Source organism: Dipteris shenzhenensis, chromosome 18 (genome assembly GCF_047967505.1).
Source record: "Dipteris shenzhenensis isolate YYH24624 ecotype China chromosome 18, Dip_SZ_1.0, whole genome shotgun sequence".
Taxonomy (NCBI): domain Eukaryota; kingdom Viridiplantae; phylum Streptophyta; class Polypodiopsida; order Gleicheniales; family Dipteridaceae; genus Dipteris; species Dipteris shenzhenensis.
The window spans coordinates 23,091,851-23,106,146 of NC_141613.1; the positions used below are offsets into that span (position 1 = coordinate 23,091,851).

A 14,296-nucleotide genomic window follows, 5' to 3' on the forward strand; every position below is an offset into this window, starting at 1 on the left:
ATCCGATGCAAGAAAACGTAAATTCCAAAACAAATCAATCTTTGCTTATAGAAATCAATGGTAGAAGCCAAAATAGACAACATATTGACATGGTCCCTATTAGGTAAACTTTCCTCTAGATCCGATGCAAGAAAATGGCTAATTGTTTATTAAATTCACATTTTGATGCATGAATTTTTACTAAATGGTGCAAAAGGTCATGATAATCATCTAAATCATGCCTTGCCATTCATTTTGATATGTAACATAACCCCATTTCGATTTGTAAATCAAAAGATACAGGACATCGAAATTCTCATCTTTTGGGCCAAAACAGGTAGTGCGTTAACACGCTCCCTCTTTTGGCCCAAAAGATGAGACCAAGAGATTATATGGGATGTTATGGCACTTTATGAGAGTATCTCAGGTAGAGTTCGGATAGGTGCTGGATGGACAGATGAGATTATGAGCACCATTGGGGTCAAATAGGGTATATCAATCGATTGAAGGGTACCAAGGAGATGTGCATCTGCTTTGGCAGAGAAGAGATGTGTGTACTTGGGTACACAGACTCAGATTATGCAAGGCATGTGGATAGCAGGGGATCCACTTTTGGCTATGTGTTCATTGTTGCAGGTGGTGCAGTGTCGTGGATGTCATATTGATGGGCATTGGATAGTATGTTCACTGGTTATTCTCCCTTAAAGACACATTGGACTTTAAGTGGGATGTTGTGGGGGTTAAAGGCCAGTGTACCTTAATTCTAGTTATGTACAATACTCAAACACATATAGTATATGGATGACATAGAAGATTAGGGTGTTCAGAACCCACCAAAACTTGTGTGGATCCCTTCTAGCTCTCCCTCTCTCTCACCCTCTTTTGTTTTTCTTCCATTGAGAGAACTCTCAGAGCATAGATACAACTATGTACAACATTTACCATCTCACACAGTACAATTTCCATTATAATAGGTGCTAACCATGCATGAACCAGTGGGCAAGGGAGGAGAAGGAAATGTTTTTCAGATGCAGGTTTTGGGTGTCCCAGGTCTTAGACCAACATTGTGGTATGCTCACAACAGGAGTAATAGAGACGATGCCCTTGCTCATGCAGCATTAAAGAATGATCTAATGATGATAGTGGTACATAGAACTGTTTGTTAGGTATTAGGGTTCTCACACATCCAAGAGCGTTCGGTTATCACTCCAAGTAATTGCTCGTGGTTGAGGAAGTACAACACCACTTTTTGAGCCTCATCCATAGTGAATTTAAAGAACTGGGTCTCAGGTGTTTTATACCAATCCTCCAAGACAAGGTTGAGGCAGTGGCATGAGCATGGCGATGTCCAAATACACTAATATCTATTATTTATTATTCTTCTATCATTTTAACAATTCTTAGCATTATCAATATTCACTTGAATGGCATTGTTGGGGCCAATATCTTCAATACATCTGCTTAGCTGCTCGGCAATAAATTTTCTAGTCTTGGCTTCACAGGTCATATCAATCGATACTCACACAATGACCATCACAAGGCTACCACCTTCATTGAAGTGATGTGCACATGGATATGAACAATAGCTGTGAACATGCATGAGTTCTCTCTACATACAATAGCTCATTTGAACAAAGATGATAGCAATGAAACCTGTAGTGCATCCAAATGTCGTTGGACTTGCCCCTCAACAAATGAGGACATCATAACCACGTCATCCGTGTATAAGAGTATCTAAATCAACGTGCTGACGCGAGAGCAAACAAACCCTCCTAGTGATCTCATAAAGGTCTCGAGCTTGTCTATGTAGAGGCCAAACAAGGTTGGTGACATTGGGGTGGACCATCAAAGTCTAGGGCCGGCAAGCATATTATCACAACCTGTGAATGTAATTACACGCCAGCAAATGAGGCCACCAAGGGCCCTAATATTCCAATTCAATCAAGAAGACCTCTTCAAAATAAAGCACAGATATCATTGGGCACTTAATGGCAGGACGACCATCCCCTGAAATGAAAACAGTGGATGCCAGAAAACTAATTTTAAAAGCTGCACCCTATCAACTCATTGCAGGACAACTGTACAAGATGGACAAGGACCAGGTTTTAAGAAGATGTATAATGCCTCATGAGATCATGCCAATCCTGAGTGAAGTCCATGAAGGCATTGCAGGAGGACACTTCCAAGGGGAAGCCATAGCAAGAAAAGTCCTTCTCGCAGGCTACTGGTGGCCAACACTTTGGGCAGATGCCTATGAAAATGTCAAAGGTTGTGATGTATGCCAATGGACCACTAAACCTCAATACAAAGACTTCAATCCCCCTAACAACATCCAAGGCACACTGATTCGAGCACTTCAGCTGCATGAGCAAATAATGCACGATAACATTGACCGCTTCCTTCGCCAAAGTGCTATCTTTTGCAAAACATTGGTATACATTCTATAGGTCCCTAGCCACCTCGACCGCCATTTTCCTCGACTCAGTTTCAATCCCAATGAACAGATCGATGCTCATATTACAAGCCGACTCTATCAAAGAGTCATCTTCTTAGAAACACTGCACATATCTCTGTTCAAACAAATGGTGGATACAGGCTACCTGGAGACAGAGCAAAAATTGTATGCTGCCAAGGCCTTATAGCAGGATCGACTGGCACGATACAATTCCATAGCGACTGGATTTCACACATGGCATCCTAACTACGTGATCACAATAAGCCATAACCTGAGGACGGGTAATAAAATGGATCTGGGAGTATGTTGCCTCTATGCCAACATGGACTTAGGTAGTACAAAATGTGCGTGTAGAGTAGCAAGCAATAAAGCTCCACTTGTACTTGCATAAGGCTAGGAATAATCTCTCTTAGGAATCCTCAACATGCAAGTTCTAGTTGCAACTCCTACATGCATGTTCTACATGCAAGTCCTACTTGCAACTCCTACATGCAACATGCGAGTTCTACATGCAACATGCAACATGCGAGTTCTACATGCAACTCCTACATGCAACTTTTATATGCAAGTTCTACATGTAGAGAGAGAATGTCTTAGAATTCCTACATGCAGAGAGAGAAGCTCTCCAACTTGTGAAAATACCCCATAATGGAATGAAGCTCACACTCTTTGGGACATTGTGTTGGGTTCTACTTTGGTATTCCAAACAATTGTCTCAACTATCCATGCTTCCTTGCACTCCACGTCCAAAAGCATGTCCTAACCTTGCAACTCCTCCCCTCTCCTCCTACCTTGCAACCCATCCTCTACCTCTCCTCCTCCCCCCTCCTCCTTCTCCTCCTTCCTTCTCCTCCTCCCTTCTTCTCTCTGTCCTTTCCCCCCATGCTCTTACATCTTCTTCCTCTCCCACTCCTATGCTCCCCGTAGATCCTTAGTTCTTGAAACCTTAACCTCCATGATCTACGAGGAAGACAAGTTCTCCACCATGCACTCGACCTTGAACCTTGGATCCTCCTCCTAACCCTTGAACCTCTTCTAAACTTTGGAACCTCTCTATGAACATTGGAACCTCTTTCTAAACCATGAACCCCCCTCTAACCCTTAAACTCATCCTAAACCCTTCAACCCCCAATGAAGGCGAAAACCTTGATTACCCCAACCATGATGATGCACGTTCCTTTCACACATGCATGCACTATGTTTGCTTACCACACTTAAGCCTACATCTCTCACCGGAATTCGACTCGAGGTCCTAAGCTACACTTATACTACAAACGACAACATGGAAATATCTGTAAGTGACAAAAAGCCTCAGAACCCTGCATACTGAGAATACCCTGCTCTTCCTGCGAAATCCGTGGGAAAGAACCAACATTTGATGAACCCAAAAATATACTAGCCAAGGATGCTTCTCTCTCTCTCTCTCTGTGCTTTCAATCCACCATCTTGGGCACGCCACATGAATGAAATTCATCTTGGTTTTGGCTTGCCCCTTGGGGGCATTGGCCTAATTGATGGTGTTTTCTCTAAGAAGCTAAATTTATATTTATGGCCCCATCATTACGGCAGGCAACCTAGGGAGATGTTTAGGTTTTCTCACACCTCCTTGAGCCACTTGGCATGAATCTAAGCCCTTCATCTTATGCCCTTGATTTCGTTTGATGTAAGAGCTAAGCTTTTGACTAAAGCACTAAAAGCATATAGATGCTTTTCACAATAAAAAGACTATATAAACGTTTCAAACCTATTCGATTTGAAGAGATGGTCTACTTGATTGGAAAGTTTGGGCTTATTGGCATGTGAAGCTTTGGAGAGCCTCACAATGACCTTATGCTCTACTCTCACAAGCCTAAAAGCTCGACTTACTACAGTGATCAAACTCCCATTTTCTAGAGGTTGGAGAGGCACGTAACATTGGCTAAGTGGAGAGTGAGAATGTTGCGTGCTCTACTTTGGACTTCATCTAATGATAGTTGTCTTTTTGTGCTCTCCAGAGTCTACAGAACAATCTGAGAATGTTGGAATCATCTCGCTCAAGGACACACAGATCCTCTCAGGATCACATTAGCAACTTTTTCGGATATTATCTCTTGGCGTTCGACTACGATTATGACTATTGACATTCAGGTAATATGCCAGTTTCTTATCTATTCGCAAGACTTATCCTTGGCGCTAATATTCTCGGCGTTTATATTCTCAGTGTTATCTCGGCACCCAAGAAAGAGCCCGTTCCCTCGGATTATAACTTTTTGGGAAACGAAGTGCGCCGCCTCCCCGCCCACACTATGTGTGGTTATAATAATTATATATTATATATTATAATATAAATATTTTCAATTACTGGTCCATTCAAAATTTCTTGTTTTCAATCTGAATTATTACAACATTCCTCTCGTTTAATGCATGTTATATATACGAGGGAGCAAGGAAATCTAAGATGGATGCAACATTGAAGGATGACTACACCTTTATTCATATGGTTGTAGTCCATGTGACAATATTGTAAAAATTGCAACAAGGATCAGTTATTGTATCATGTTATTCATGTATTTGTTAGACTTCAGCTTTCAAAATATGGACATCAGAAAATAGATAATAAATCGCCACCCCTAACATTTGCAGGGAGGATCGGGTCTTAACGGATCCGTGTCACGTCTCATGTCCACTATTTTACTCATTCTCTTTTTCCTTTAAACAATTGATAAAATAGTAGGATTTAGCTTCAATTTCGAGTTAGTAGTTACTTGCTCCACGATAGAAAGACTGCCTGCCGCAAATCTAGTTTTCTCCCCCCTGTCATAATGCTCCCTAACACTGGGGGGCATGTGACATTCCCTCCTACTCTCTCTCTCTCTCTCCTTTTCTTCATCTTCATCTTCTTCTTCTTCTTCTCTCTCTCTCTCTCCCCCCTCCCATTGAAGACTCCTCCTTCCTCTCTTCTACTACCATTGTTTCGGGGACCTTTTGGGCATGCCTTATGAATGACAAAACTCATTCACTTGTTTCACTCACACAACATCCCCCCCACACGCCGCCCCCCTCCCAACACACCGAAGAGAGTTTGCTACTCACGTTGCATTTGCAAGGAGTTGGAGTAGACCACTCAAACTTTTCAAACTTTCCAATGGTTCTAGCCTAGGCACGGGCTTTCATATTCTCCTTTCTAGCGGGCTGGGGGGGCAAAGAAAAGGTGCTATGATGATATTAACGCTCAAGTGCCTATCCCTCCACCAAGCAATGAGCAACCAAGCTGTGGATGCATGCAAGAAGCTAGGATACATAAACTTATCAAATGATGGGTCTATCTAAGGGAGATCTTCGGACTTTCATATTCTCCTTTCTAGCGGGCTGGGGGGGAAAAAAAAAAAGGTCCTATGATGATATTAACGCTCAAAGGATGCAAGGCTATGTCTCAAGCTCTGGCTATGGCGGAAGAGCAGCATTCCTCTCAAGCTCTGGCTATGGCGGAACAGCAGCTTTCCTCTGCAGCAGCTCTGGCTATGGCGTCTTCTTCCTCCTCTCCTTGGAGCGTCCATGCCTTTCCTTCCCTTGCTCCTCTCTAGCATTCGGCAACTCCCACAATCTTGATCGATTTCCCTTCCCCACTTCCCTCCCTCGCCATCCCCACTTCTTTCCCGCTTCGTCTCCTCTCCATCCCCGAGCTTCCCCACCTCTTGCTGCTGCCTCCTTGCCTGCCATGTCGTTCTGGACCTGCTCCTCCTGCACCTTCGTCAACACTGGCACCTCTAATAGCTGCTCCGTCTGCCAACAATCGCGCAAGCCCGCCTCTCGCTCCCCTGCTTCTTCCCTCCTTTCCTCAAGCTCGCGTGAGCAGCAGGGAAGTACATCGAGCTGGGGTTGCAGAGCATGCACATTTCTCAACAAAGACGCCGATAAAATATGTGATATCTGTGGCACTTTTAAGTCCGAAGTCTCGCTGGATGCTTTTTCAGAGATAGATGACACAGTAGACGAAGAACAGGTAGAAGGGAATAAGTTCTGGCCACTAAGGTCGTGCGCTGTGACTCGTCCAGAATCAGAACCTCGTGATCGTAGTAACAGCCTGCAAGCGACGAAAGCCTCCAACTCCTTCGTCGAATTCTCAAGTATTTCCAAAAAGAGAAAGGCAGAGGATCAGGCCGTCGGAAGCATGCAGTCCGATTGCGAGACTTCTAAGGCGGTCTCCAATAATTTTCTTGGACAACTGCATCTGGAAAGGATCGCGAGGACTAAAGGATTAGATGGAGGTGCATTGACAAGCTATATTGCTTTAAGAAATAAATGGGTTTGTTTCTACCTAATAAGCTGTATCGTTTTTGGTTGCAAAGGTGGAATGCCTGATGCGTGGTTTATACTGGGTGAGCAGACTCGAATGGAGAAAGCTCGTCATCGTTGAGCGTGCCTGCGGTGCCCTTTGTAGCGAGTGCTTCCAGCTCAGTGGGAGATGAGCTCCAACCCATAGTTATCTTGACGTACAACGTTTGGTTCCGGGAGGATCTTGAGTTGCACGCAAGGATGAACGCTATCGGTGCTATTATTTTGGAACACAATCCTCATCTTATCTGCTTCCAGGTGCTTCATATAGATGAAATAATTTTCTTGTCCAGCTATCTCTAAAATCAGAAATGAGAGAGAGAGAGAGAGAGAGAGAGGCGGGGGGGGGGTGATAATCTCTTCAGTTCTCCCGCTCACGTTGGTACAGTGTAATGACATCTTATCAATTAGGTGAACCTTGCAATGGTCTTGAGAGAGAAAAGATGCTGGCAGTTCAGGATATCATATGGCCTAGGCGTTTGAAGAAAGTTCGTTGTAGTGTATTGTGGGGAAATTAGAAGACTCTCTCGGGTACCGAGACTGATACCTGTTCTTTAGCAGAAGTGCTAAAGGACTATGTAAATTGTGCGTGAGGGCTGTGATATCTTTCATGTTGCTAATAGCGTACGCACTCTGTACCCACCTTATCTGGCTGGGATTAACTGGCATACATGTGCAGTCTCCCTACTGCCATGTGGCAGACCTATTTGCTGCTAGGTGATCGTATCAGTTCCATCCACTTTAGTGGAGCATGATATATACTTTGGTTTGCTTTTTATTCTCTTAGAATACTGTGTCCCCCTGTCACTCGTGGTCACACATATATACAAGGTCCTGAGTTCAGGCGACCTTTGTGAAAATTCCCCTGTTGGGGCTCAACCCTGAGCCCAGCTCATCCAGTGGTTCTTAGCCTTGAGTGTTAATCACCTTTGCTAAGACATATGATGCTGAAGTGTTAGGTACAAACTGACTGGGGTTAGTTTAGGATTACGACTTTGGCTGCATGAGTTTTTTCCTTCTTTGCCAGCTAGCTTCCTTCTTTTTTAGATTCACTAGTGGTGTAGGTACCTGGGTACATCATAGTAGGCGTGCTGGTTTGTGGTTATGTATTTGGAATTATTCAAAGCCTTGGCCTTTTTTGACAGGAAGTGACTCCCAATATCTACAGTATTTTTCAGCGCTCAGCATGGTGGGGACAATATCATTGCTCTTTAACTCCAGAATTGGTTTCCAAACGGCCATATTTTTGTATCCAGGTCAGAAACCTAAATCTGCAGTCCTCTTAATGAAGATCTTCGCTTGTGGTACGTCTCATGAGAACAAAAGTTAAGGCCTCGAAACATGTCGAAAGGCCGAAGACAAAAAACATTGTACTGGGCAGGTGAAAATGGGATCTATTTGTAACTAATGGTCGCAAATTTCAAGATTGAGTGATGCAATTGTTATGTCAGTGGTGTGTATCCCTTTCTTTGCCTCCATGTGGACAAGTTTCAGATATGATTATAATGTATATCAGGTCTTGGAAATGGAAGGGATTAGTTGAGTGAAGGTATACTCATCAATTGTAGAAAATGACTTGCAGCTGAGCAGGATGCCTGTTGCAGCCTTTCACCGGAATCCATTTCGTAACACAGTCATGGGTAGAGAACTTTGCATTGCAAAGGTGGATTTAACTGGACAAAAGCAGCTTATTTTTGCAACAACTCATCTTGAGAGCCCATGTCCTGCCCCTCCAACATGGAACCAAATGTTCAGCCCTGAAAGAGTTTCCCAGGCTACTGAAGCTTTTCTTTTGCTAAAAGATCATTCAAATGTAGTCTTTGGTGGAGATATGAATTGGGATGACAAACTAGATGGCAGCCCACCACTTCCACAAGGGTGGTGCGATGCATGGATGCAGCTCCGGTCAGGAGAGGTACTCAAAACTGCGGTTTATTTTTTATTGCATGATTTGCTTGTATATGTTCATGTATTGATCTAAAACTGAAGTGCATTGAACAGGATGGTCTGACGTATGATAGCAAGGAGAACCCGATGCTTACTGGTAGTCGCTTGAGAAAGCGACTAGACAGAATATTCTGTCACCTTCAGGACTTCAGGCTTGAGAGTATTGAGAGGGTTGGAACAAAGCCCATTCCTGGGGTGAGCTTTCAGAAAGAAATGAAGGTTAAGAAACAGGTCCAAAATGTGACCCTGCCAGTATTACCAAGTGATCATTTTGGGCTGCTTCTAAAAATTTGCAATATATAATAAGTTATCCTACTTCACTTTAGTTGCAATAACTTGCACATTTTGACCTCCCATGGTATACAATTTTGCATGTGAGATCCCGCTCAGGCACAGAGGAAGATCTCTTGTAGCCTTGCTGTGTGGCTAGAAAAGGAAAGACGAAGCTTATATTTTATTGGACACTACAACTGCAAAATCAACGATCTTCTTGTGTAAGTTTACAGCTTTTGTCGTATAATTCTGCTCTGAAGTCAGCAGCATGTACTTTCCTAAAAGCTGCTTTCCAAGAATGGGCAGACGCCTTTTTGGCTATAAGTTGTCTCTCAGAGGGAAAGATAATTGTGCTGATGAGTAACATTGCAATACAAATTTTGTATGCTGTAGAAGTACCTATGCTCCACGAATATGGCTGGTGCATATATGACAGTAAGACAAAAGGAACAAGTTCATTGCCAAACAATGTAAGTGTTCTCATCAGGCTATTAATGGGAAAGACATTACCATATGCGTTGATTGCTTCTCAATTGCATGTTGAATGTGATAAGATAAGGATGTGTATGCTATTTGAAAGCCCTTTGTCTGGAAGATGGAAATTGAAGTCGAATGAATCATCCATATATTGAAGTCTATGAATGAATCATCCATATATGAAATTTACAAATGATCACAACTTCCGGATATCATCCTATGAGAACTGGTCGGAACACGGGAGGTGTGCCCATCAGGCCTGTTTATAATATCAAAATTTGCATGCATGCAATAGATGCATGAAAGTGCGGTCCTTATGTTTGACGTGTAATAATATGGCTCTTTGATGAAAAGAAATATATGGATGTGGTTTTAAGAAGGCATATGGGGGGGGGGGTCCCTTTAGATGCTGGAATTGCTAATTTAGTTCTATAAAATATGATTGCTTGCCATATTTTTTTCAGTGTTGTTATAATTTTCAGAATAATGTACTTGATTTTCCTTTCAAATATGGTCTAATATATTGATAGTTGCATTAGAACATTGTGGTTTTTGCAGTTGTAATTATTAAATTCACTCAATTTGGGTGGCAGTGGGTAGTAACAATTATAAAGCCTTTTTTCCATAGTAAGCTCTCATCAGTGCATGGGCTGCTATTGACAACTTGCTGTTCAGTTTGTAAAGAATTTGACTACCGGACTGACAGTTGGATCCTGTTGGGTCTGTTGAACCTGAGGAACCTCCTGGAGCTGCGAATCAACCTCCTAAATTGCTGGTTATCCGGGGACTCACGAATGTCATAAAGTTATTGGTTTGCAAACTTTCCTGAGGACCTGTTGGGGAGTGGGATCCATGGAAGCATGGGCCTGCTCTCTGTTAGAAAATAGAGATGAGAGGGAGGTTGCTTGTTGTAGCTAAAAACTCCCGCAGAGTGGAAGATTGTGAAAGTGTTACCCAGAAATCACAGTGCTAACTCAAAACTCACTCCTTTTTAGCCTCCCCATGGGGTTGGCCTAAGCATGTGGGTATGGTTTTTCATGTTCTATGGGGGAATGTGCAAGGTTGTACTGGCGTGTTGGGGGTTAGGGTAAGTGGGTTGTAATTCACTTATGTACGTTCGATGGCTGGTTGGTTCAGTTGCTTGGCTTTGGCATTTGGTGGTGGTTGTGGGTGGTTTGGTTGTCTTGATCGTCTTGCTCTTCTATGCTCTTGCTCGCTTAGGCTTAGTCTTGGGTGGTTCTTTGTGAGCCTGCCTTTAATAATGAAGAATCTAAGCTAGTAGAGTTGTTTGAGGAAACACCACTTGAAGTGGTTCCTGATGATGCTAAAGAGCAAGCAAATCAGCAACCTAATGAGAATCCTGATTATCAGCTTTATGATATTTAGTATGTGAGATCATTCATCTGATGTAGCACATATATGATGTAATGACAGTAGACACTTCAATTAATATGAGACTCTCTTTTCTTTGTGTCATGGTATTCATGTGTCGTGGCAATAACTTTTTGAAATTCTTGTTCAATTATTATTTTCACTTTGTTCTTGATAGTTTGAAAATAATAAATTAAGACTTCTTTTTACTTTATTTTATATTGTTTATGTGTCATTATAATTAAGTTTTTTACAAATCTTGATTATTGAATACTTTTTATTTTATTTATAATATAGCATTGAGCAAGCTTTAATATATTTTATTATGTACTTTTAAATATTAAAATTATCTACATAAGAATGTTTCTCTTCAAATTTTCATTTCTTTGTTTTATCGTGTTTAGGTAGGAGGTCCCCCAAACAATCATGAGGGATTTTTGTAAAATTATCTACCAAACAAAAATCTACAAAAAACTAGTGTTTTTAAATAGATAGATTTAAATTTCACCTCAATTTAGTTACAATCTAGTATTATTTGAGGGAATTTTAAAAAGTGGATGACACACAATAGTGTTCAAAGCAAAGAATCACTAAAAGTAGGAACATCAATTAAGCCTAGGGAAATTGATCGCAAGGTATGCCTTACATTGTGACAATCAAAAAAAATTTTAAACACCATATTACAAATCTATCCAAAAGCCTAAAAACCTAGGCAAAGATTGATTGAAAGGATTGACATCAACCAAGTCGTAAAAGAATGAACCGTAAAGTATCAAAATTCGTTATTTGATTTTGAAAATTGCAATTAAAATTATCTACCAAACAAAAATCTACAAAAAACTATTGTGTTTTTAAATAGATAGATTTAAATTTCACCTCAATTTTAGAATTTAGTTAGAATCTAGTATTATTTGAGGGAATTTTAAAAAGTGGATGACATGTAATAGTTCTCATGTAATACACAATAGTGTTCAAAGCAAAGAATCACTAAAAGTAGGAACATTAATCAAGCCTAGGGAAATTGATCGTAAAGTATGCCTTGCATCATGACAATCACAAAAGATTTTAAACACCATATCACATAGGCAAAGAATGATTGAAAGGATTGACATCAACCAAGTTGAAAAAAAATGGACCGTGAAGTATTTAAATTCGTAATTTGATTTCGAAAATTGCAATTGAAATTAGAAATCCACAAAGCATCATGGAGCTGCAAGCTAGAGGACAACAAATTAGGTAGAAGCAACGATGTTGCAAGATGCTAGAATCTACGATGCAAAATGTCTAGATGGATACTACGTAGCGGAACAGTAGTTCATATGTCTTTCGAAGCGCAAAAGCCCATTGTGTGTATACACACTAACGATATTTCTCAAGAAGCATGTTGCCAAACCTTACATTTGAGTATCCAACACACAAACTGATCGAATTGAGGCTTGCGATATGAGAACCTGAAGGTTGTAAATCAACAATCGAAGGCCTATGAATCACCACATCATCAATCTGTTTAGAAGTCAAAAACTGTAGCAAAGAATTATTGAAAGCATTAAGGTCTAGAGAAATGGGCCACAAGCTATCAGAAATTGCTATTGGAGTCCCAAAATTGTAAGGATTTAACTTATGAAATGAGCAATCTACAAAGTAGCATGGAACTCCAAGCCCAAGGATAGCAAAATATCCAAAAATCATAACCTCATGGCATGCCAAAATGCCCAACACAGAATGCCTAGGTTGAGATCACATAGCCAAATAACAACTCAAATTCTTGTGGAAGTGTAGAAGCGTAGTACCCCTATGCACTCAAAAAGAAACCTTAGGTCGTCAACCAACAAGCCACACAACATCCATGTTTTGAAACTACCTCATGCAAAATGATCACAAGCCCACAAGCCATAATCCTCAATGATAAGAATAGCTAGGGACAACATAGCAATAACCACTCAAAGTTGCAACACAAGATGAAGGTGCAGGCAATCATAATTTCAATCACAAAAAACCATAATCAATTCAAACACTGGAAGCCATTATCTCTTTCAAAGGGCGTTGACAAACACAAGTGGTTGAGCTCAACAATCACGATAAAATATTGACAGAGGATCATATATTTTTTTCCAATTGCAAATTATATGATTCTAAATCAACCAATAGGAAGCTATTATTTCTTTCAAAGTTCATTAACAAACACAGGTTCTTCAGCTCAACAATCATGACAAATTTCTAACAACAGATTAGAGATATTTCTCCAATTGTGAATTACATGATTCTACATCTACTAGGACAACATATTTGCTTCCAATTCCCCAACAAAGACAAATGTTTGAGCTCAACAATCATCACAAATTTTTGACACAATTCTAGATAGTTTCTTTCAATTGGACATAACACCATTCTAAATCTAGTAGCATCCAATAATATAAAATATTTGGTTCTGAGCGCACCAACAAACACAAGGGCAAATTTGTGCTAAATGTGGCAATAGATGCAATCAAAGACATCCGGATAGATGGCCCACATAGCATAACATAGAAACACAACTGAAATGAAGGAACATATACACACAAAGTCCTATCTAGACATAGGATCACATATCATAAGACCCAAGGGCCTCTCAAATCAATTAATACAACAATGCTTGGAGGTCCAATTTGCTAAAGTCAAACTCAGCTTCTCAAAGCATTACTTAGCAAAACAGAAACAAAGTAGACTACCATAGGATAACCAATTGATTGCTCTCGATGTAGAATCCCCCAATACCCTTCCCCCCTGTCTATGCATCCAAGACCTTTGGCCAACAACATAAAAAGCAACACAAACTCAAAATGAAACGACTTAGAAACAAGCAATTGGACCAAGAAAGATGACAGAAGGCACATGCAAGACATTCTTTAGTCAAAAAAATCAAATGAGCATGAAGCGTGGTCAACCATCAGATCAAAGAGAATGATTGAGCTGATACAAGAGTAATCGAATGGAAGGCCGATGACCCAACTTCATTCACCAGCAGCTTGAAGCGAAAGACAATCAATAGTGTAGGAACAACAAATACGAAGATGTAGCACCATGTATTAAATGATTTGTGAACCAAGACTATACGTTCAAATAAATACCTATAGCTCAGATGCACCATAGTTCCCAAGAGTTTCGAAAACGGTAATATGGGGCAAGGCCGAAAATAGTGTTTCAGAGTTTCGACCACCAGAAGAACAGTGGAAATGGAGTTTTGGCTTTTTTAATGGTTAATAATGTATATCTATTATATATTATACATACATATATCATTAATGGAAACATTACAAAATCTCAAAGTGGGAAAGCATAGCAGGGCACAGGAAGGGAAAGATTACTAATGAGCATTTAAGAAGTAAAGGAATTTGGAAGGAAGGTGGAGATTCGAGAGAGGAAGGACCAAGGAAAAAGGACAAAGGGAGAATCCTAAGGTGGTGTAGGTGAAGAAGAAGAACAAGTAGAGGAAGAAGCAAA

General features: G+C 40.7%; 1 protein-coding gene across 1 annotated transcript; it reads left to right on the top strand.

Moving 5' to 3' along the window:
- The first annotated feature begins 5,844 nt into the window (after window positions 1-5,844).
- LOC147890964 (uncharacterized) lies at window positions 5,845-9,450 on the top strand. Its single transcript, XM_087389610.1, has 5 exons — window positions 5,845-6,681; window positions 6,801-7,006; window positions 7,894-8,004; window positions 8,331-8,663; window positions 8,750-9,450. The coding sequence occupies exons 1-5, from the start codon at window positions 6,132-6,134 to the stop codon at window positions 8,996-8,998; spliced, it is 1,449 nt and encodes a 482-aa protein (XP_087245736.1). The 5' UTR covers window positions 5,845-6,131; the 3' UTR covers window positions 8,999-9,450.
- Window positions 9,451-14,296: the final 4,846 nt, after the last annotated feature.